Source organism: Mustela nivalis (genome assembly GCF_964662115.1).
Source record: "Mustela nivalis genome assembly, chromosome: 2".
Lineage (NCBI taxonomy): Eukaryota > Metazoa > Chordata > Mammalia > Carnivora > Mustelidae > Mustela > Mustela nivalis.
In genome coordinates this window covers 133,052,839-133,073,490 of record NC_139021.1, presented here as the reverse complement: position 1 = coordinate 133,073,490, position 20,652 = coordinate 133,052,839, and the positions used below count along the sequence as shown (strand labels likewise).

The 20,652-nt window shown below is 52.4% G+C and overlaps 1 protein-coding gene across 2 annotated transcripts in view; it reads right to left on the bottom strand.

Annotated features, from left to right (window-relative positions):
* Positions 1-20,652, bottom strand: part of CDH23 (cadherin related 23) — a 396,562-nt gene that overhangs the window by 230,812 nt on the left and 145,098 nt on the right. For both annotated transcript variants that reach the window (XM_082715700.1, XM_082715699.1), the window contains exon 7: positions 1,041-1,235. In XM_082715700.1, coding sequence (XP_082571826.1) covers positions 1,041-1,235 — 195 coding nt within the window. The remainder of the gene's footprint in view (positions 1-1,040; positions 1,236-20,652) is intronic.

Genomic DNA, 20,652 nt, shown 5'->3' with positions numbered 1-20,652 from the left:
CCTGGCTCCTGGGAACTCTCTACACTTTGCGCAAGCCTGAGGGAACCCCAACTTTCAGACCGGAAGACCCTTGGCCTAGTCCGTGGGTCTTGCCCCAGGAACTGGGTTCTGTGACTTGCAAGAGGAGACCCCAGAGCCTCAGGCAGTCGCCACTGCAGTGACAGAGGGCTGGAGAGAGTTGCTGGGTGTCAGGCAAACGGGTCCTGGCAGGTCAAGAGGGAGTCTTATAACTTGTTTCACTCTCTGCCAGAGCTTTGTAAACAGAAATCGAAGGGACAAGAGGCCAGCTCTCGCCCTGCAGGAGAGGAGTGCAGGGCTGGGAACCTACTCAGAGTGTGGCCTGCCTGTCCCCCAGGCCCTTGCAAACCCGCAGGGCACAGAGGCCAAGCAGCTGTGAGGATCTGGAAACTCAGAAACTCCTGGCCACGGGACTGGACTGGTGTCAGACAAACTGTGTTTGTGTTCTTTCTCCCCACTACTTACTGGCTTGTAAGTCTCAATAGTGTTAGCCATAAAATGGGACAATTATTCCTCTCTCTCCCCTCTCTCTCCTGGCTGACTATTCCTGGAATTCCCAGGTGCACATGAGAGGGCCTTCCTCTATAAGCGTTACCACTCCGGAGCAGTAGCCAGAAGGCCGGGACCCTCTGGCGCCTATGTGTAGGGTGCTGTCAGGACACCGTTGGGTCTGAAGTTCCAGAGAACAAGGGGACACCCCCACACCGCGGACGTCCTGTGGGGTTCCCAGTGCCGGCTCTAGATTGCAGTGGCTGGGTCACTGTGGCAATGACCGGAATTGTTCCCGGGCCTCAGTTTCCTCATCTGTAAAATGGGTAACTTCGTATTACATATGAGACAGAGCTGCTGTGGGATTTAACCGAGGGGATCCTCTCGAGTGCTTGGCACAGCACTGCTTCCATTCTTATGGTGACTCTCGCCAGCATCCCTGTTATGGAGGCTTGACCAGCTGGGAAGGATACTGGTGTCGCGTTGCTCTCTCCTAGGGTGGGAGGGGGCAGACTTCTGGGGCGGGGACTCACCGTGGCATTGACGGTGAGCTGGTAGGCCTGCGTGGTCTCGTAGTCCAGCTCCCGGACCACCGTGACGATGCCGCGGGCGCTGTCGATGGCAAAGAACGGGGAGGGGGGCTGGAAGGAGTAGAGGACGCTGCCTCCTGCCCCCAGGTCGGGGTCCGTGGCATTCACGATGAAGATGGGTGTCCCCACCGGCGTGTTCTGGGGGTGAAGCAAAGCAAACAAAAGGGTGAGTGGTGCCCGGAACGGCTGCCTTTGTTGGTGACTATTCCCCCAAAGCCCATTAACCACGTCCCTCCAGCCAACCAGACCTGCAGCTTTGTCATTTTTATTCTAAGAGGGTTCAGAGGAATTTAAAATGCAGTATCTATTTTTTTTCCCTTTTTTTGATGGCCTCCTGGCGGCTATAACAGCACAAGTTCTAAAGATGATCTGCTCATCCTGGCGTTCTGGATGAGGGCCTTTTGGTCCCCAAATCCCTGATTCTTGGCGATGTCGCTTCCTCTGTTGAATGCCCCTTGCTGCTCAAGCCTCAGGCCCAGGGCTGCTCTAGGGGGCACCTGGGAGTCTGCATGTCGGGAGGCTTCATGGGTGGGGAGCTGAGAAGTGTGTGCCACAGGCAGGAGATAGGGGGCCCTGAGGCTTTGCTGGGCCCCACAGAAGTTACTTGGATTGCCTGGGGTAGGGCATCCACATGCCATCTCTGGGCTACAGCAGCCTGCCACGAAAGGCCCACAAGACCCACTAGAAAGGTACCACCTCCTGGGAGCCTACCATGATTCCCTCCGTTACACATTGTCTATAGACTCCTGCCCTTTTCTGACTTGGGGGTCTCTGGTTAAATATAACTTCCTCATGGAACCTTCCAGACCCCTAAGGCAGGTCAGCCCCTACCACCCCCCCCCCGCCCCCAACAACCACTGTTTATACTAAGGTTCCCACCGCCCCCAGGGGATTTTCATCATCCACTGTCTTCTGTAATGCCTTGGTCAGGGCCTGTCTTCCCTCACAGCACGTGTGCCCCACGGAAGCCTTGGGGCTCTAGCTGCCTCGCCTGACACAGTGCCCGGCACACGGCAGGTGTTCAGCCCACATCCTTTCTGAAGACACAAACGAGTGGCTCTGAGAGCGCTCAGTGCATTCTTGCTTCTAGCCCGACTGCCGGCTCTCATCACCGCGGCGTCCACCACAGTACCTAGCACGGCAGCCATGCCTGTGGAATATGGGACGAGGGAATTTTATTCATCATTTAGTGGACTCGGGGCACCCCTGGAGATAGGCAATTGAATGAGGCTCTTTGCAGAGACAAAAGGGTACAATCCCTGCTCCCGTTGACTGTCCTTTGAAAAGGGAGCGATGGCTCAGAGAGGTTAAGCCACTTGCCCAAGTCACACAGCTAGGCAGTGGTAGAAGAGGACCTGGAATTCAGGGCTGGCTAATTCTAAGCCAGTGATCTTATGCTTCTCTAAAATGCCGATGACGGTTCTTTTCTTTCCTCTTCTGTATGATGCTGAGCTCAACTGCCCCCGGGGGGGGGGACCTCCCAGCTAGGAGTGTGGGACTAGCCCCTTATGTTGCTGGCGGCACAGCCGATATTCCTGGCCTTGTGTTTATTCCCACTGGGATGAACTGGGTCCCTTCTAAGACCTGCAGGGCTCCTTTCGAGGACAACAGCCACTCTGCTGCTTCTTCCGTGTGCTGCTGGCCAGGACTTGGGCCCTGCGTCATCAGTTTGAGTAGCTTCTGTCACTGGGGCATGCTAGCGGCCCTTCCCTGGGACCATCTGCTTGAGGCAAGGGTGTTCTTTATAAAAACTCCCAGTCGGGCTGGAAAGGGCCTCAGGAGAACTAGGCTATGGATCTGCCACTGTTTCTGAGTGTGCTGACTCTCCCCCATCACTAGGCAAGTGCCAGGCTAAAGGGACAGGCTCCGAATCTGTCCTCCCGCCAGCACAGAGGACAGGACATAGACAGGGAGGCCTCTCCCCTCCACACCATCCATGACTCCCCAATCCCCTGTGCATAGAACACAGGCCCTCGTGGTCTAGCCCTGTCTCTTCCTTCACCCCCTGTATTTCCCGGCAGGCATCCCTTCTTGGACTTTTGGCTAAGATCATGGGTAACTTCTATTCGTATCGGTTTAATATTTTCTGGTAGGTAGAGCTAGTTGTGCTTCTCAAGCCCAGCAGGCTGCCTCTTGCCTTCTGAACCTCCTTTTCCTTTGCTAGGCCTTCCCTCAGCTCGGTGGCTTGGAAAACAGACGCTCTCCCTTCCTCCCTCCAGAAGAGAATCAAGTGTGCAAGGGGGCAGAGCAAAGTGCCAGGATTTCAGGGATCGACTGACTCTATGGGAACCCTAGCCTTGCTGTGTGTCTTTGGGTTACTTAATCTCTCTGATCCTTAATGCCCGCTCTGTCCACTGAAGTTAATAGTATGCCATAGGGTCACGGTGAAGAGAACATGAGCTCCCGCGTACAAATTTCCCAGCATACAATAAGTGCTTAGAAATGGGCAGTCGGATGTTGTCATCTTGTGCCTTCCAGAGGACTGCAGACAAGAATGCCTTCGAGGGGAGGGCAGGCAGGTGTCAAGAAGCACTATGAATATTAATGATGGTACTGTGCTGGGCATTCCCTGTCTGTACCCGCCTCAGATGCACTGAGTACCCTACTCTGTCTCCCCCTCCCCACCCCAGGGAGACCTCGGTGGACCACATCCAGCCCCAGGCTCCTTGCAGGCTGGCTGCTGCCCAGGGATCGTGCTGGTACGAACTCAGAGTTTGGGAAGAGGCGGGAGGAGAGTTTGGGCATTACTTTTCTACTCCTTCTAGTTCCAAAGCCCCTCCTCTTTGGTCGCAGCCTTCAGTGAGCAACCTAAGCCCCATTCACCCCCCCCCCCCCCGCCCTTCCCTCTTCAGCCCTAGGGGCTGCTTCTGATCCCAGGTGCCTCAAAGTCCCTTAGTATACCCTGGCCCTGCCCGCCCCCTGTCACAGTCTTTTCACTGAAATGCCTTTGTTGGAACTGAGATGAACAGTTTCCTGGGGGATTTGATGGGTGCAGGCACTTTGCAGATACACACCCTTGGGCCACCAGGTGCACAGCCCCAAAGTCTAAGCTCCCCTGGTGCCGCGCTTAGGGGAGCCAGCCCCCAGCCCCGACGAGCTGCCATGATGGCCCGGGTCTTGAGGAGATCTCCACAAGTCTCTTGGCTAAACTATGGTTCTCCCACTTCCTCCCGCCCTCTCTAGATCCTATATGTGCATCACCCGCGTGCACATGGGAGTCAGACCCGCATCCCAGAACAAAACATTCCAAAGGGACCTGGGGTGTCTGCCATGAGAGGGAAGGACATGTCCCGATTTCATAGCAGCCAGCCCCTGGTGGCGGGGGTGGGGGTGGGGGAGCTTGACAGCATGTCAGAGCACAGCCCACAAGTAGCCAGTGCCCAGAGGAGAGGGATGGCTCCCGTGAGAATGTCAGCTCACCAGCCCTCTGCCTTGGGGAGGAGGGGACATTTCACCCAAGCGTACCTCATGGTCCGGGGCAAAGGCTCTCTGGGCAACTGACCAGACGATTTAAAGGCAAGATTCGAGAAGACAGGGGAAAAGGGGGAAAAGAAGGAACGGTCCGGTGTCTGACCTTCTTAGATTATGTTTCATGCCCTGCAGTGAAAACCCATTTAATTTCTGCATAACTTAGAAAAGGTTTTAAATGGGCCTGGCAAAGAGCCATTCATATACTTAGAAGGGACAAGCCATTGGAGAGAAAAGAATGCTGACTTCCTGCATTTCAGGTTCTGGGCGCCTATCAGGGATATGCTCTATCAGGGATATAGGGGGGTGGCAATCATCAGCACCTACACTTGGGGCCTCTCCAAGCACCCAGCTGCTGCTTCATGCAAAATGTGCAGATGTGCCCCTTTAAAGGTCTACACCTTCCACACAAGCAGATTTCCCCCCACGATCAGGTGCAGCTGGGCTTTGGAGTATACAGCAGGCAGTAAAACTTGGTGACTCGGAGCATGGCCTGAGTCACACTCCTTAAGTGTGACTACGAGCTTTTCCATGTACTGGCTGGAGACCTCAAGCATATGCTGCTGAACTGACTCTTTTGGCCTCAGTTTCCCTGTGCAAAGGAAAATATAAAAGTGAAACTGTTCACAGTACCTACCCCCAGGGTTGTGAGAAAGAATTACACGAGACAAGGTGTGAAGGGAAAAAAAACCTTCTCGCTGAGCCAGGCACAAGGCAGTATTGAGCAATACTCAATAAATGGTCGTTGCAATTATTATTATGGTAATAAAATACCATCACAAGCAGCGTGAGATGAGCTCCATTTAAAGGGGGGTATTAAAAACAGCCAATCAATCTCTTTATCATGAACTTAGACAAATGGGCATTTAAAATTCAGAAAGAGACCATCTCTGTTGATGAGTTCATGGCTGCTGCAGACGGGTTCGAGGTGGGAGAACTTCGGAAGACCCTCCCCGGGGGGAACTGGAGGGCCCCGGAGAGGAGGGCAGGGGTCTGAGGAAGGCGTGGGAGGGGCTCCTGGAGGCAGCTCCTGATCATGGAGGCCAGGTCTGACCCTGCACAATTCAGGGATGCGTTGAATGTAGGAGCAGGAAGGAGCCTTGGGGATTATCCAGTCCTGTCTCCCCAAATTACTGATGGTACAAATGAGGGGCTGCGTCCGGCTCTCGGTCTCTCAGGTGGTGAATGGCAGAGCCACGACGGCAAATATAGTGCTTTATTCACGCCACCCAGAGTTGCCAACCACTGCCTCCCTCCCCACACTTTCCCCAAGTAAAGATGCTCTTTATAAACCCACAGTTCTGCTTAAGGAAATCCAGGCAGCCAAGTTTGTACCAAGTGACTTCAGACCTAGTGCACATCTGATTGGTCCAGGGGTAACCACGTGACTCAAACAGGCCAATCAGATGTGGCCTGGCCTGTTATATCCATTTTCTGCAGAACCTGAAAAAGAAGGTTCTTGCTGACTGGTTAGGGCTGGAGTGGGCACCGTGACAAGCCCAGCGCCACACAGAAGCCAACATTTACGGGGCAGAGGAGAAGCCACGGGTGGGCCGAGAAAGCCCAGCTGTAGTGATGGTAATGGAGCCCAGTGAGGGAGGAAAGCAGAGACATGTGCCTCTCAGAGCCTTCCCTGCCCTGGTCTTCGCAGACCCTGCCTGGACTTCACTTCCCGTCCCTGGCTAGGGCACAGGGACTGCATCTGGGCTGTCCTTCCTAAGGCTACACCCTTTGGCTTACACTCTGCTTCATGGGTCTCGGCTCCTTCCTCCCCCACAGTACCCCCAGAATGCATCCAGCCCCAGGCAAGGCCTCCTCATTCCTGCAGCTCCGCCCCAGGCTCAGCCTGACTCTTGCCTGCCGGGATTCCATCCTTTTAATGCCCAGGCTGGGTCGCAGAAAGCAAAGCTCCCTACCACTGCTCCTAGATTGCTGGGGGCAAGGAAGGTAATAAGGGGGAGAAGAATAAAACAGCCTAGATGAATGAATGCTGGCTCCCTCTCTTTTTAAAGTGTCCCCAGATACTCCTTTTAACATGCAAATCCAGTCAGGTCACTGCAGTGATCAGCATGAATGTGGGGGTGGCAGGGGAGGGTAGGGGACAGCTTGGTCACTGGCTTGACACCATCATCCAAGACAGGCCTGGAGGAGGGATACCCTACAAAGCCAGGCTCTACCCACCTGGAGACAAGGAGACCAGGGGGAAGGGACCCCTCTGGTGTCGAGGCTTGGGGTTTGGTGTCTACAGATCCATTACCAGGGTGGGCCTGGGCTGCACAGGCAGGGCCAAAAGGCCCATTTCAGCTAAGGTGGGCTGCCTCATTCTAGGGCAACTTCTCCCCACGACCTGATGGTGGAAACTGGTTCTGAGTCCAGCTTCTTGTTGAAAAGTAGCAGTTGGTCTCTGGAGGAAAGGTTCCAGGCCTCTTGGCCGGCTTCTCTGCCCTAGTTCTGCTCCCAGCACCTCTTCCCCCATGGCCAGTCCCCCCTTGCCCCATCCTGCCCCCGCCACCCCCTGGAGCTTCTGAGCCCTTACATAGGAAATCTCTCCAAATGTCCCACCCAGGCCTCCTGGGAAGCAGGGAACAGTGTTTAGGGATCAACCCCTGCAAAACCCTGGCAGACTGGGGAGAATCCTCTCAGCAGGAGCCCCGCTCCAGGCAGGGCGCAGACAGGGCAGGCCCCTGCCTCTTCCAGTTCCCATTTAAGCTCCACATCACTTCTGATGGACCTGCTGTAAATGGGCCACCCTGTGCAATTCAGAGACAAATAAATCTTTTTGCTACTCCTGGGGTGACAAGGGAATAGACTCTGGGAAAGTTCTGCTGTGCAAGGGATCTTGTTCGTTAATAATAATGATAAATAGCTCACTTCTCACATGCAGTGTGAGTTACATTACACTCCAGGCTTCTACAGAGGTGGCTCGGGGTGCTCACTGGAACAGCGGGGGTACAGGCAGAAGGGAGGAAGAGGGCTGCGCAGACAGAGAGGCAGAGAAGGAGGGTAAGGAAGGGGGTGGGGGAGGGAGAAGAAGGTGACCAGGGACAAAGGAAGATAGGAGGGGATGGTGAAAAGGCAGAACTGGGGAGCAGAGGGTGATGGGGACGAGCCGGAGAGCATTCCCAGGAAGAGAGAGGGAAGGAAAGAGGGAGGAAGGAACAGGAAGGAAGAGGAAGCAGCACTGCAGAGGGAAAGTTGTGAAGAAAGGAAAAGAAGTATAAAAGCTCGAAGTGCCTAGAGAAAGGAAGATAGGACAGAGAGAAGCACCCCATCCCCGCTCATCTTCCGGCGTACGCTCGTCAATTCGATTTATTCCGTATCCTCGACCAAACCTCCGCAACAAGCCCTACCATTTCCACCGTAGGTGCCATCTCTAAAGGCGTTATTAATATTTATGGAATGCTTGCTGGATGCCGCCACAGTCTTTAATATCTTATTATAAAGCCTGTTATAAAATGCATTAGTAATAAATTCCTGACAGATGGAGTTCTGACAAGGTGCAGGCGTCTCAGTGGATCTGAGCTGGGAACAGACGCTCCTGGAACGTGCGTGTGCTGCTCAGAGGCTGGGCTGCTGGGCGCCCCCTGCCCCAGGTGGGGTGGGGGCAGGGGAGGGGGCTCGATTCTCCACCCCCCGGCCTGGGGGGGGGGGTCAACAAATCTTATCTCATCACCTCTTTTTTCCAGGACAGGTGAGGGGAGTGGGGGGTGGGGGGTGGAATGAAAGCTCAGAGAAATGAAGCAACCTGTCCCACGTCACACAGCTTGTAAGTGGCGGAATTAGGATTCAAGTTCGGGTCACCTCTGTGTCCCCAGACCTCAGGGACCCCAGAGATGTGGGTGGACAATGGGTCCAGGGCCCCTGCTCAGGCATGGCCAATTCATTCACTGTCCTCTGTGGAAGGGCAGGGGGTGACGTGGGAACCGAAGACCAAGGGCTCTAGATAGTCTGCGTTAGAAAAGCGAGAGCTGATGGGGAGATTTAGCTCCCCAAAAAGTTCAGAAGGAAGAGGGTATCTCCAAGTTTTCACACTTCCATTGGAAATCAAGATATGGGCTCCCTCTGTGCCAAGAAGTCAAGTCAGATATAAAGGCCTTTCTGACAAGGAGGCTCCTGGGGCAGTGGCGGGGGGGAGGCACCTGTGTTTATTTCCATTGAATGCCAAAGCAGGTGCCAGTTCACTGGTGACTCCGGAGGCAGAGGCCTACGGGGTCTTGGGGAGGGCATCATCCCAAATGTAAGGGTTTAGAGGTTTCATGGCATTCCAGCTTAGGGAGGAGGAGAAATGGGGTCTGTGGGAGACGTGGGCTATATTTATTTCTCCAAGAGGCGAGAAAGAGAGACTGGGCTCTAGCTGAGAGCAGGTACAAAGAGAACAACAGTGTTCTGAAAGGAACCTGGAGAGGCAAGTACCCCCCAGGCCTTGATGGCTGTCTCAGGTGGCCCCATTCGGTCAGAGAGGGGCTCACCAGCTCGTGCACACATGCATGCATAGAGCACACTCTCCAGCACCAGCCTCTGCAGAGGAGTAGGGAAGAGATCATTTCACAGCATCTCTTCTCTCCATCAGTGTCTGCTCTCTCTCAGATGATGTGCGCGAGACTCCAGAATGTGTTAGGTCTACTCTGAAAGCCAGGCAGGCTGCCGAGTGGAGGCTCTGTAGGCAGAAGGAGCCCCAAAGGGCTGAGCTCTGAGTCCCACATACCCTGACATGACTCGAGTACTTTCCCAGCTATTCCACTCCTTGGAGCCAGCTCAGTGCTTACCCACCACTGAGTCCCTCCCTCCTTCTTGGCCTCCAGCTGTGTACTGCCCCTTTTGAGTCCCAGGAAGACACTCTTCAAAATACTGACCTAAGGCCCCTCCTGACTTCCCCATGTCTGCAAAGGTCTTTGTCTACCAGAATAATCTTGGACTTGCCCCTCTCTCTTGCCCCCCATTCTTCATCAGAATGTCAATTCTTCCTTCTGTATTCCCCCAATTCTCCCTTTTCTCTTTATTATTTACCTTGGCCACCTCTGCGGTGACACCTATGTCACTTGCACATAGAAGGGATTCAATAAATGTTTTAACAGAATTGGGACTTCCCGTTCAATGTGGGAGATTGAACACATTCATTTATTTCTGTTTTTGTCCAAACCCCTCACCAAAATGACAATATGAAAATTAAAAATGCATAGATCCACAAGGACAAAAAGAACAGGAGAGGAGGCAACTGGAAACAGATGGAACTGAGATTGCCTTAGGAAAGAGGGGCAAATGAAAGCTCAGGCTGGGGACTCAGAACCCTGGAAAATCTCAGGAGCTGGAGATACCAGGTGAGGTAAAAACTGGAAAGACCAACCGCAAATCTTTAAAGAGTAGTCAGACTCCCAAGTGCCTTCCTAATTTGTGCAGAAGACAAGAGGTTTACTTTCTCGAGGGGCCGCATTAGTTGGGCTCTGGACTCAGGCTGGGAGCTGGATAAAGCACTGAAAACAGAGAGGATAAATGAAAATCTGCATCTCTGCTTCATTCCCATCCCCGATCAAGCCTCTAGCTAGTCAGCCTCTTGGAGACTGACAGCAGGCAGGAGACAGGGAAACTGGCCCAAGAGAAAGACAAACACAAATGTTAACATGGTAGAGTTCTTGCAAAGTAACAGCTAGAGCCTCACCTAATCACCCCATGGTGAAGTCCACTGGTCAGCAAGAGCACTTGCTCCATCCTGCCCTGCCCTAACACACACAGTGGGCTTCTAGGTGGCTAAATGTCAACTCACTCTCAAATATAAACAGGCAACTAAGGGTCAAGAAACATTTGAGAAGAGCATATAATATGAAAGACAGGGATGGGGGTGGGGTGGAGCAGTGAGAAGGAATAACAAAAATAAGTATTTTTGACATCCTTAGTGAGACAAGGCATAGCGTCTTTGAAATAAGAACATTCCAAGAGGAAGAGACAGTCGAAATAACAAACTTAATAGAAAAGTTGGAAGATAAAGAAATTTCTCTCAAAGAGATGGAGAAAGGAGGAGAAAAATAAGAAAATCAGAGAAGCAACACCCAACAGAGATCTAGCACCCAACTAATAGGGGTTCCAGAGAAAGGAAACAGGGTAAGTGAAGGAAAGGGAATTATTTGAGAGGTGAGGTAAGAAAATCTCCCAGATCTGAAGGACATGTTTCTTGATGGAAAGAAGCCTCTGTGTGTTCAGAGGAGAGACCCACACTGAGTCATAAAACTATGCAGTTTCCAAACACTGAGTCTTCAAAAAAAAAAAAAAAAATAAGAAACTTTCAGAGAGAAAACAAAAGACTACCCTCAAAGGGTCAGGGATCAAAATGGCACAGAAGTTCTTAACAGTAACACTATAGGCAAAGGAGAAATGACTTTGTATTATGAGGGAAATTAGTTCAATCCAGAATTCTATACCCAGCCAAACTATCAACAAATAGGCATCTTGAACAAATACATTTTTCAAACAGAGTAAAAAAAAAAATGCCCATGAATCCCTTTTCAGGAAATTACTGAAGGGTGTTCTCCCACCAACATGAGGATGTAAACCAAGAGGAAAATATGGGAACCATGAAGAAAGAGACAAAGAAATTCACTGGGTGATTCCCCCATTCCACACTCCATGCCCACTCCACACAGGCCTCTTCAGCCACTCAGCCTCCAGAAAAGCAAGCAAGCCAGAGCACAGCCAGTCTGGGTGGGAACAGGAGGATGGACTCTCCAAGGAGAATGTTGCCATGAGAAATGCAAACTGATTAAAAAAAAATCAATATACTTTTAATAGACGAAGAGGAGGTACTTGATTATGTCCGAATATTTAGAAGAAGTGATAGCTTCACAGAACTCTAAGCAAACAAACAGAACGGTGGTAATTATTAATTCTAGAAAAAACAAAAAAGGAATTATAATTAAAGTACGTGATGTGGCAGAGCTTGAATGATATTTGCATAATCACAGTGCTGTGTACACCAAATGCTGTGTGAGCTGTGCTTAAGTTGGGAGGATGGGTGGAGCACGTGACGAGGGCGGGTGTGTGTGCATGTGCAGCAAAGGTGAGGTCAAGGGTAGGGTAGAAGTGCCATTCTCATCCTTTAGAGCTAGAAGTCAATGTCTAAAGCTACAATGCCTAAAATGGAAAATGGATATGCATGCAATTTAGAGATGAGAAGGTAACTATCAGCAATTGGAAGAGGTTGTCTAGGCTTGGGGATCAGGAACGGGAAAGTTTGAGACAGGGCATTGCTGTTTTTTATCATAAGCGTAGCTTTGCTCTTTGACTTTTACACTCACGCAACCATGACTTTGATAAAAATTAATATAAACGTGAAAAAAATGTATCTCCCTAGGGCTGGTCTACTGCAACCTTTCCTCTCTTTTGGCCATGACCCTGTAGTTGATCCCAGAAAGTCACTTCCTTAAAGCACTGATCTCCCATCATCGTGTTCTCTTCCTCAAACACCACCATAGGCTCCTTTTACCTCCAAGGCAAGGTCTCCTGGACCTTGAACCTCACCAGAGCCTGACCAAAGCTTCCCTCTCTACACTCCTCTTTTGTTTTCACCCCACTGAGACCTTCTGTTTTGGTCAGATTGTTCTACCTTGCAGCCCCAAGTGTGGGCCCACTTCTAACCTTTGCTCGTGATGCTGTCTTTCCCACCCAAATTCCTCCTGATATTTTTCCCGGAAAGCAGGCATCACCATCTGGCATAGAGAGATAATGAGTGGCAGGAGAGTTCCAAGAGAGTCCCCTCCCATGCCAAGTGCCACCTCCCAAGAGCACCATATTCCAGGGCTGTCCATGTACCCACCCTCCCCCAGACGCCACCCTCGACACCCTCTCACTCCTTGACCTGCTGGGGCTGAGGGAAGGAGCACGGTGCAGCACAGGGCTTGATGCCTCCTGGACAGTGCTCAGCTGGCCCACCAGCCCAGCGGCTGGCTGAAGGCCACATGCAGAGAGAAGGGGACAGACAGGCCACCATGGTGGGGTGGCCCCAGTCCCCACAGCATGCAACTTTCAACACCAGGCTGTGCCACTCCCTCCCTTAGGGAACCAGCTTCTACTTCTCTCTCTGTAGAAGTGGGAGGACTGACAGCAGAGGCATCCATCCCTAACCTGAGAGTTAGGTTGACTGGCTCCTGGAAGCCTCCCAGCAGGGACTTAGAAACCAGCTTCTGGAGACCAAGAAGCATCCCTTAAGTGATGATTACTCCCCATGCATGTTGACCTGACTGGAAAAAAAAAACAACAACAACCCAGAAACAACACTCCTTAAGTGATGGGTCACATTCTGGCTTGACAAACACAATCCACAAAGCTTCCTTCTCTGTTGTCACAGAGCATTCATGCAAACATTGATGCCTAAGTTTTCCCACCTGGGAAATGGGTATAGCAAGACCTTCCACACAGAGCTGCAGGGGAGGTCAAATGAGCTAACAGTGGAGTAAATACTTTGAAAACTCAAAGGTCAAATAAAAATCACCACCTTCTGCAGAAGTAGACAACTGTACAAAAGAAAAAAAAAACTAGTGAAAGGTGTGATGTGACCTACAGAAGAGTCCTCTCAAAGGAGCTAGCCTAGAGTCCAGAAGTGGGCCGCCTGGGTGCCAGGACACTGTCCCTGAGCCCAGGACTACAGGGGGCTGAGTTCCAAACACAAACAGGGTTCAGCTGAGGCATGTGGTCTTGAGACTTGATAGATTCTGGAAAATGGCAATCAGTAGATGCATGGAGTCTCCTGGGATTTTTTTTTTTTTTTAAGATAAGAAAGAGACTTTTGTGGGTCTAAGGTCATAACTCACAACTATTGAAGACATCCTATATATCAGACCCTGTTTTAAACACTTTCCATGCATCATATCGTACAATCCTCATGGAAACCTCGAAGCACACACTAATACCATGCCTTTTCCAGATGTCCAAGGCCGAGGGGTAATAAGCAGGAATCTGGGGATTTGCACCCAAAGCCCAAGCTCTTAACCACCATGCTATATTATTCTCAGTGACGAGGGAGCAGAGTATACCAGGTCTAGGAGACAGGGAGATGGCCAAGATGACCTTGAGAAACTGGGATCCTGTCATTCTGGCTCAGTACCAGGGCCTCCTGATGACATTTAAGGACTCTGCTGCAGAATGACTTAGGTCATTCAGAGGTTCCAGATTCAGAAGGTGACAGATGCCAGAAGTCACCAAGAAGGTGCTGGAAGTGGGAAGAGTGAGCTATCAGGAGCTGTCAGGTTCTTTCATCCGCTGATCCCAAACACATGTATCAAATAACACAGCACACGCTCAGGGTCTTCATCTCTCCGACCAAAATATGGTCATGAGCAGTTACATGTGGTCAGTTACGGCAAGGAGGACAAACATAATAAAGGGAGGCTTTGAAGGAGCAAAACCCTCAGGGAAGCTGCGGTTTGAGTCCCGGCTCCAGCCCTTATTAAAATTGCTGTGTGACTTCAGGGAAGTTAGTCAACGTCTCTGAACCTCAGTTTCCTTGCAATGAGATTATTGTGAGGCTTACGGGAGATATTGCATGAGGCATTCTTAGTGCAAAACAGGTGCTCAGTGAGCCTTAGTCTCTGTCATAAAGTTGTTACCTCTTGGGGTGGGTTTAAGAGTCTATGAACAAAAGTGCTTTGCAAACGTTACTTCTGGTGGAGCGGTCTGGAAGGGAACAGGATGCTCCTGAAGGCTGAGGTCCTTGCTCTGCTCTCTGCAGAGACAAAAGGCCTGGATAACAGGCCAGGGAAACCTTCCTTGTGGCATGCACCCCATCTGTGTCCTAGTGGAGCCCACCGGCTGTGTCGTGCCGCCAATGGTGCCCTGAGCTCTCGGTGCACAGCTCCATGGCTCACAAATGGGGCTCCATCTCCCAGCCCCCAAATTCATTTCCCTGCATGATGATGAATCATGTTAAACAAAATGAATATGCAAATCTCCTTAGGGCAGGCCTTACATCTATGGGAAGCTGAGGCTAATAAATGGATTCTGAATAAGGAGACAGCTCAAGCAATACAACTTTGGTTCTTCTCTCCTCTCCCCTCCACACTTCAGGCTCCACCCACCAGTATGCCCCTTTGTCCTGAGCTGGGGTGTGCATTCTGAAGGGGCGGATGAAGGGGGCAGCCGAGGCCTGGGCAGGTACGAAGAGTAGGTTAGGCCTGGTGCAGGTTTTCTGTCTTAAATCCCTGACCCCGATCCTGGTGGCTATTGCTGCTGGACAGTATGATGTGGTAAGGAGAACTTGTCCCTTGGAGCCCAGGGGCTCAAGGGCCAATAGGCAAGGGTGAGGGGGGTGGGGTGCACACATGACTGCAGGGGTGCTGGGGCTGGTGAGAGTTGGAGAGATAGAGGGCAGCTGTGGGAACTCACGGGACACAGGTTTGGGGTGGTGGTGGTGCTGGGAAATGGCTTCAGAGTCAAGAGGTAGAGAGAGACTGGAATTATTGGGGCTCTTGAGACTTGAGGCGTCACCCAGGCCAGGGCTTCGTTTCCTTGGCTGCATAGCAGGATAACTGGGGAGCTTCGAAATAAAATCAGTGCCCAGGGCCCACCCCAGTCTCCGGGTTTTTCCATTCCCAGAGGAATTCTCAGGTCTGGCCCGGTTGGAGCACTGCCCGCCCCAGGCACTACTCTACAGTTGGGAAAGCTGAGACCCAGGGAGAGCAGGGGGGCCTTAATGGAGGTCACACAGATGACATTCTGCTGCTTGAGCAAGGATGGCCCAGGGAGGCCCCCACACTCAAGGAACACACCTGAGGAGGGAGGATACCCCGCTCCGTTGTCCCTGGAAACTTTCCCATGGTACGGGACCAGGAGGGCTGTAAAGGCCGGGGAGGGATGGAGTATGTGTTCCCACAGATCTGCGGAGGTGGCTGCCCTCCAAGGGAGCTGTGGGAGGAAGAGGGCAGGGGATCCCATTCTTTGGTCTACGGTGCCTGGGAGCCCACTGGCTGTAGGGAGCCAGGAGTCCCAGCACACAAAGCCTGCGAGAAGAGCACTAGATAATGGAGACAAAATGGAAGACCTCGAGACAAAATGGAGACCCCGAATCCCAGAAGCATTCTGCTCTGCCCAGGAAAAGGCAGGGCCAGGGGAGCCACAGACTCCTCTGTGAAGACCAGACTTGACCAAGACCCAAACCAGCCTCCCCTTCCCTGACAGAACCCACAGGAAGCAGCTCCATACACCACCCAGGTAATTCAAGTTCATGACCAACCTGGCCAGGATGTTCCAGAGGTCTCTCCCCAAGCCCCTCCAGGAATTAGGAATGTGGAGACCGAGCTCCCCAGCTCTGCTCCTCATGGCCCCAGGGTGCCCAGTGAAGGGCTTGCCAGCTCCTAGGGCACACCGGCCTTCCCCCAGGAAGTAAGAGAGACCAAGGGTAGGAATTGCAAATGACTTTCATTAAGCAGGGGTGCTAATACCATGAATTACAAATGAAAGCCAGATGAAGAGGACCCTGGCAGCCTTACCTCCATTTGATATTAATTGGGCGACACTTTGTTTTAATGGTACATTAATTAATGCGGAATTTCGACGGAAGTCCGCGTGACACTCACATTAATACAAATGAATTCATTACCATTGGTGTTATTACAAGAAATGACAAATAAATCTGTAACAGTGGGACCCTTCAAATAATAATCACGAATCATTAGGTTTGCCGCTCGTTTGTACTGTAGCTTGCAAATATGTGTGTATGTTTTCTGCTGCGAGTGTGTCTTTGCCTTTTGGGGAGGCAGCCGGGCGGGGCTGGCTCCATCGTGGGGAAAGGGGAAAGCCTCTTCCAGACTTCTTCACATCTGCTTTTCCTCCCTTTCTTCCTCCTACCTCAACCCCCAGAGAACCCCTCTCCCCAAGCCCTGCCCCAGGCTTAGTGATTCCGCATCAAGGGTGTGATGGGGGCTGGTCCCCCAAATCCAGCTCACCCAGTGTATACCCTCTGTCCCCGAGAAGGGGGGTAGCGGGGGAAGATATAAGAACAACGGGGCCTGGGGGGGTGGAGCCAGGCTTGAGGAACCGGTGCAGCCATAAATTCATCTGATCTCGGAGGTTCCCCGTGTCAGATGGGTCTTCAAGCCTCGGAGGGTCGTGGGGACAGAATCCAGGTGACCCATGAGCAGCACTGTGTTGGAAGTTTTACCCACTTTCTTCCCTTCAGTCCTTGCCAGGTCCCAGAGGCTTTACGCCACGGTCAAAGGCACTGAATAGGTTTTGAGAACTTTGAGACTTGAGCGAGGAAGGGCGAAGCTTGGAACTCAGCTCTACCTGGTTCCCGAGCTCCCCATACAGCAGCTCTTCCCAGGGAGAAGCTGCTGCCTGCCTGGTGGGGTCAGTATGCTGGTAGAGACAAGGTAGAGCCTGGATGATCCTGGCAAGCTGATCCCTACTCTCCACTCCCCTGCTCAGGGCTTCGGGCTGTAATCTCACAATGGCCAGCAAGGGACTGACAAGCTGGGGCAACAGCTACCGTCCTGGTTGTTCCTCACAGCCTCTCAGTTCCATGAAGCTGAGGCTGGGGTCATTCTTGCTTCTAAAGGGCAATAAGGGAGGCCCCAGGAAACCACACTGCAGGGAAAGCATCAGACGGGCCTGGGTGACTCAGCGGGGGGCGGGGGTTGTTTAAGTTCAACAAACCCTCAGCACACAGGCTGCCTCGCCTCCACTCTGCACACAGGGCAGACAGTGCAGAGAGATCACAGTGCTGTTCCCCAGACTCAGCCTCGGGATCCCCAGCCCAGGGTTCTAAGCAGCTTCTTGCCATCAACTGACATTGACGTGTGTTTGAGAGCTGTTTGCTATCCCTGTTCTAGAATCTTTCTCCCCGGAGAACTTTAAAATAGAATTCAGTCTCTGAAGGGGATGCCCAAGAAGGGGTTGGTTAAATGACCTCGTGGGGGGTCCCTCCGACCCTGGGAGTCTGGGACTCCATGAATCAGTTGTTCCCTCCCTGCCTACGTGAATCCATCAGTCAGTCTGACCTCGATGTACAACAGCTTTCTGACCTTTGGCCAACAGATTAGACAACACGGAACCCAAATCCAGCCTCTCCACCAGTGAGGCCTTGCTAATGTGGCTGCTGGCCCCTGCCCTATGACCTGCCCTCCACCCTGGCCCCGGGAGTCCTGTCTGTCAGAGGCTAACGCCACTTGGCTATTAGGTGTGGACTAGCTTGGGCCAACGGCCTACAATTAGATGTCTGGGGGACTCCAGCCCCCACTCCGGCTCACGTTCACCCCCATTCACACTGGTACTGAATGAGCCAATTAATCACCTAAGATTGTTAACTGTGCTAATTATGCTCACTCTTGAAACTTGTGGAACAATTATATACTGTCTCTGCCTCATGAGCTATCAATTATATGGATGCAGGCAGGCTGTCACTTCTCCCAAGCCAAGACAGGCGGTCTAACCAGGCTCCGAGCTGGTTTCTCAAGGAGAACTCTCAGAAGACTTTGCCCGAGTGGAGGCAACACCCAGCAGAAGCAGCAAAGGCAGGACCTCTCCACGGTTAGAGGCTTTGCCAGTGACTAAGGGGTCACTCAACACTGATCGTACAAGTGGGTCTTCATTATACAAAAGCTGTCCCCTTATTCCCCTAGAAGAAAAGATAACCACAAAGTACTCCCCTGGGAGCCATACTACTTCCTTCTTCCTTGTGTCACCAGGCTTGGCACAGTACCCCCAGAGATCTCCGAGAGGGCTGCATGTGCACACTGGGTTTCCCTCTAGTTCCCCAGGGGCTCTATACTGCCTCTTTCCAGCCTACCTCAATGCCCATCCCACATTCTGCTGCCCCTACTTCTCCATCTCTTGCCTGGAGGAGAGTTGGTTCCTCTGGTCAAGATCTTTGCTCAATGTAGGAAGACAAAGAAGGAAAGAAACTGTCACGCTATCTTCATGTTACCTGGACCTTGAGACAATCCCCTCCTCCCAAGACCCCTGGAATTCGGACCACAGCCCATAGGCCATGACCACCCCTCCACAGACACACTCTCCCCCTCTACCCCAAAACACCCCCCAACCGGCACCGGGATGACAGTCTGTGATGTGGTTGTTGGGGAAACATCTATTTTTTCAGGCAAGCAGCAGGCCCCAGCAGGCTGTGGCTCCCATCTCCTGGGCTCCCTCCCCCATCTTAGCCCTCCCGCTGCTGAGAGCGCTCATTTCCACACGTCAGGGCAAAAAGCACTTAGAGCCAACTGCTAAGCTCAAATCTATTCTTGTGCGGAGAAATGCACTCCGTCACCATGCCGCTGACAGGCTCCGGACAGGCTGGAGTGCGGTGGCCAGGCTCTGACTGACCCCATTCCGCTGGGCCTCCCTTTTGGCTCCTACTACTGGCAGGGGTCAGATGGGGTGGCCAGCCCCTTAACCCCGGCTGCAGTAGCCAAGGGACCCCTAGCCTCCCTGGAGGTCTCTAGGGCTTCTAAAAAAGCCACTGCCCACTCCATGGGAATGTCACAAAGATGCTTTCAGATGCACCTGGTCCGAGAACTGAGTCTAAATCTCCCCTAGAAGCCACTTCCCTCACTCTGTGAATGGTAATACATTCCCTCTGCATTCAATTGCTAAGCCAGAAACCAGAGTTCTCCGTGTAATTTCGTCTCCCAAACATCAGTCGCCCCTTTCTGTCCCTGCCTACCACCAGCTCCCACCTGGATCGCCGTGGCAGACTCCTGATTGGGTCCTGCAGTGGGGACCCCCAGCCTTCCCCCTCGGGGCTGGTATGAAACATGCATCTGATTGCATGATCCGTGCTCAGACAACTGTCCAGTGGCTCCCTGCTGACCTTAAGATCAATGTCAAAGAAAACCTTCCATGATCCTGCCTGGCCCAGCCCCACCCAGGTCTCCAGCCCCTCCCTTCGTGCTTCGATCACAGAATGGGGGGGGGCCTCTTTCACCTCCTTAAATGAACTGGGTGCTTCTCCACCTCTGAGCCACCTGTGTGTCCATCCGCCAGTTCTTTCCTCATCTTCACCTCCATTAATGCTGACTCAGCCTTCACACCTCAGCCAAGTCCCATTTCCTCCAGAACTTTCTCTGACCCCCAATCTGGCTCAGGTTTGGACTGCATGTGTGCCCTGGGATTTTCCTGGAGACTCTAATCTTATCTTATAATTAGGTGACCCTTCAATTACCAGGTGTTCCCCCACTAAGCCCTTTGAGGCTGGGGACCACGTCTGGGTCTGTTCACTGCTGTGTCCCCAGGGCCCAGCACGTGGCTGGCACTGAACACTCGCGGAATGAGAGACACCCCAGGTACCCTTCGCCTAACACTCTCCTCATTCTCCTATCTGCTGAGACGGGAGACACTAGCTCCAGAGTCTCTCCCTTGCACTCTCTCAACAAATATGGACTGAGCACCTCCGATATTCCAGACTCTGCTAGGTGATCAGGGTACGCTGATCCATATTGTCTGGGAGGAAATCTGAGGGTGTCAGTGACAGGCGGCTGAACCTGAGTTCTGGCTCCCAGCTCCAGCACCACCTGGATCTGGCCCCTGTTGGTCTGTGCTCATGCTGTTTTCCCGCCTGAAACATTCTTCCTCATTCACTCATTCATCCAACAAATAATTTCTGAGCACCCGTTAGGTATCAAGCAGTGTTCTAGGTGCAGGGGAAATACTGGCAAACTCCTATGCATTTTCAGCCTCAGCTTCATTATCACCTCTGCCAGGAAGCCCTCCCTCATTACTGAACCTGGATAGGGCGTCCATCCTACAAGCTGCCAGAGCCCCCTCCCTGGACTGCCCCTTGCCTGACCCATAGCAGCCATGTGATGTTTGTTCTCTGCATCGACGGATTGCCCCCATTTGTTCCACCTGTGTCTCCACGAGCTTTAAAAGGAGAGGGGGGGACACTGGACAGAAGTGAAGCTGGTGGAGGCAAACACACAGAAGGCATGCCTGCGAGAAGGCCATGGCCACTGCTGAAGAGGAGGACGATGTGCTCTGTGGAAGGCATGAGGGAGGACAAAAGTTGGAAGGCTGGAGTTTTCCTGCCTTGAGTCAAAGAACACCATGGCCCTCAGGTCAGGGGGGACATAAGGCTGCAGAGCCAGAAGCCATCGGACAGGCAAGCCTG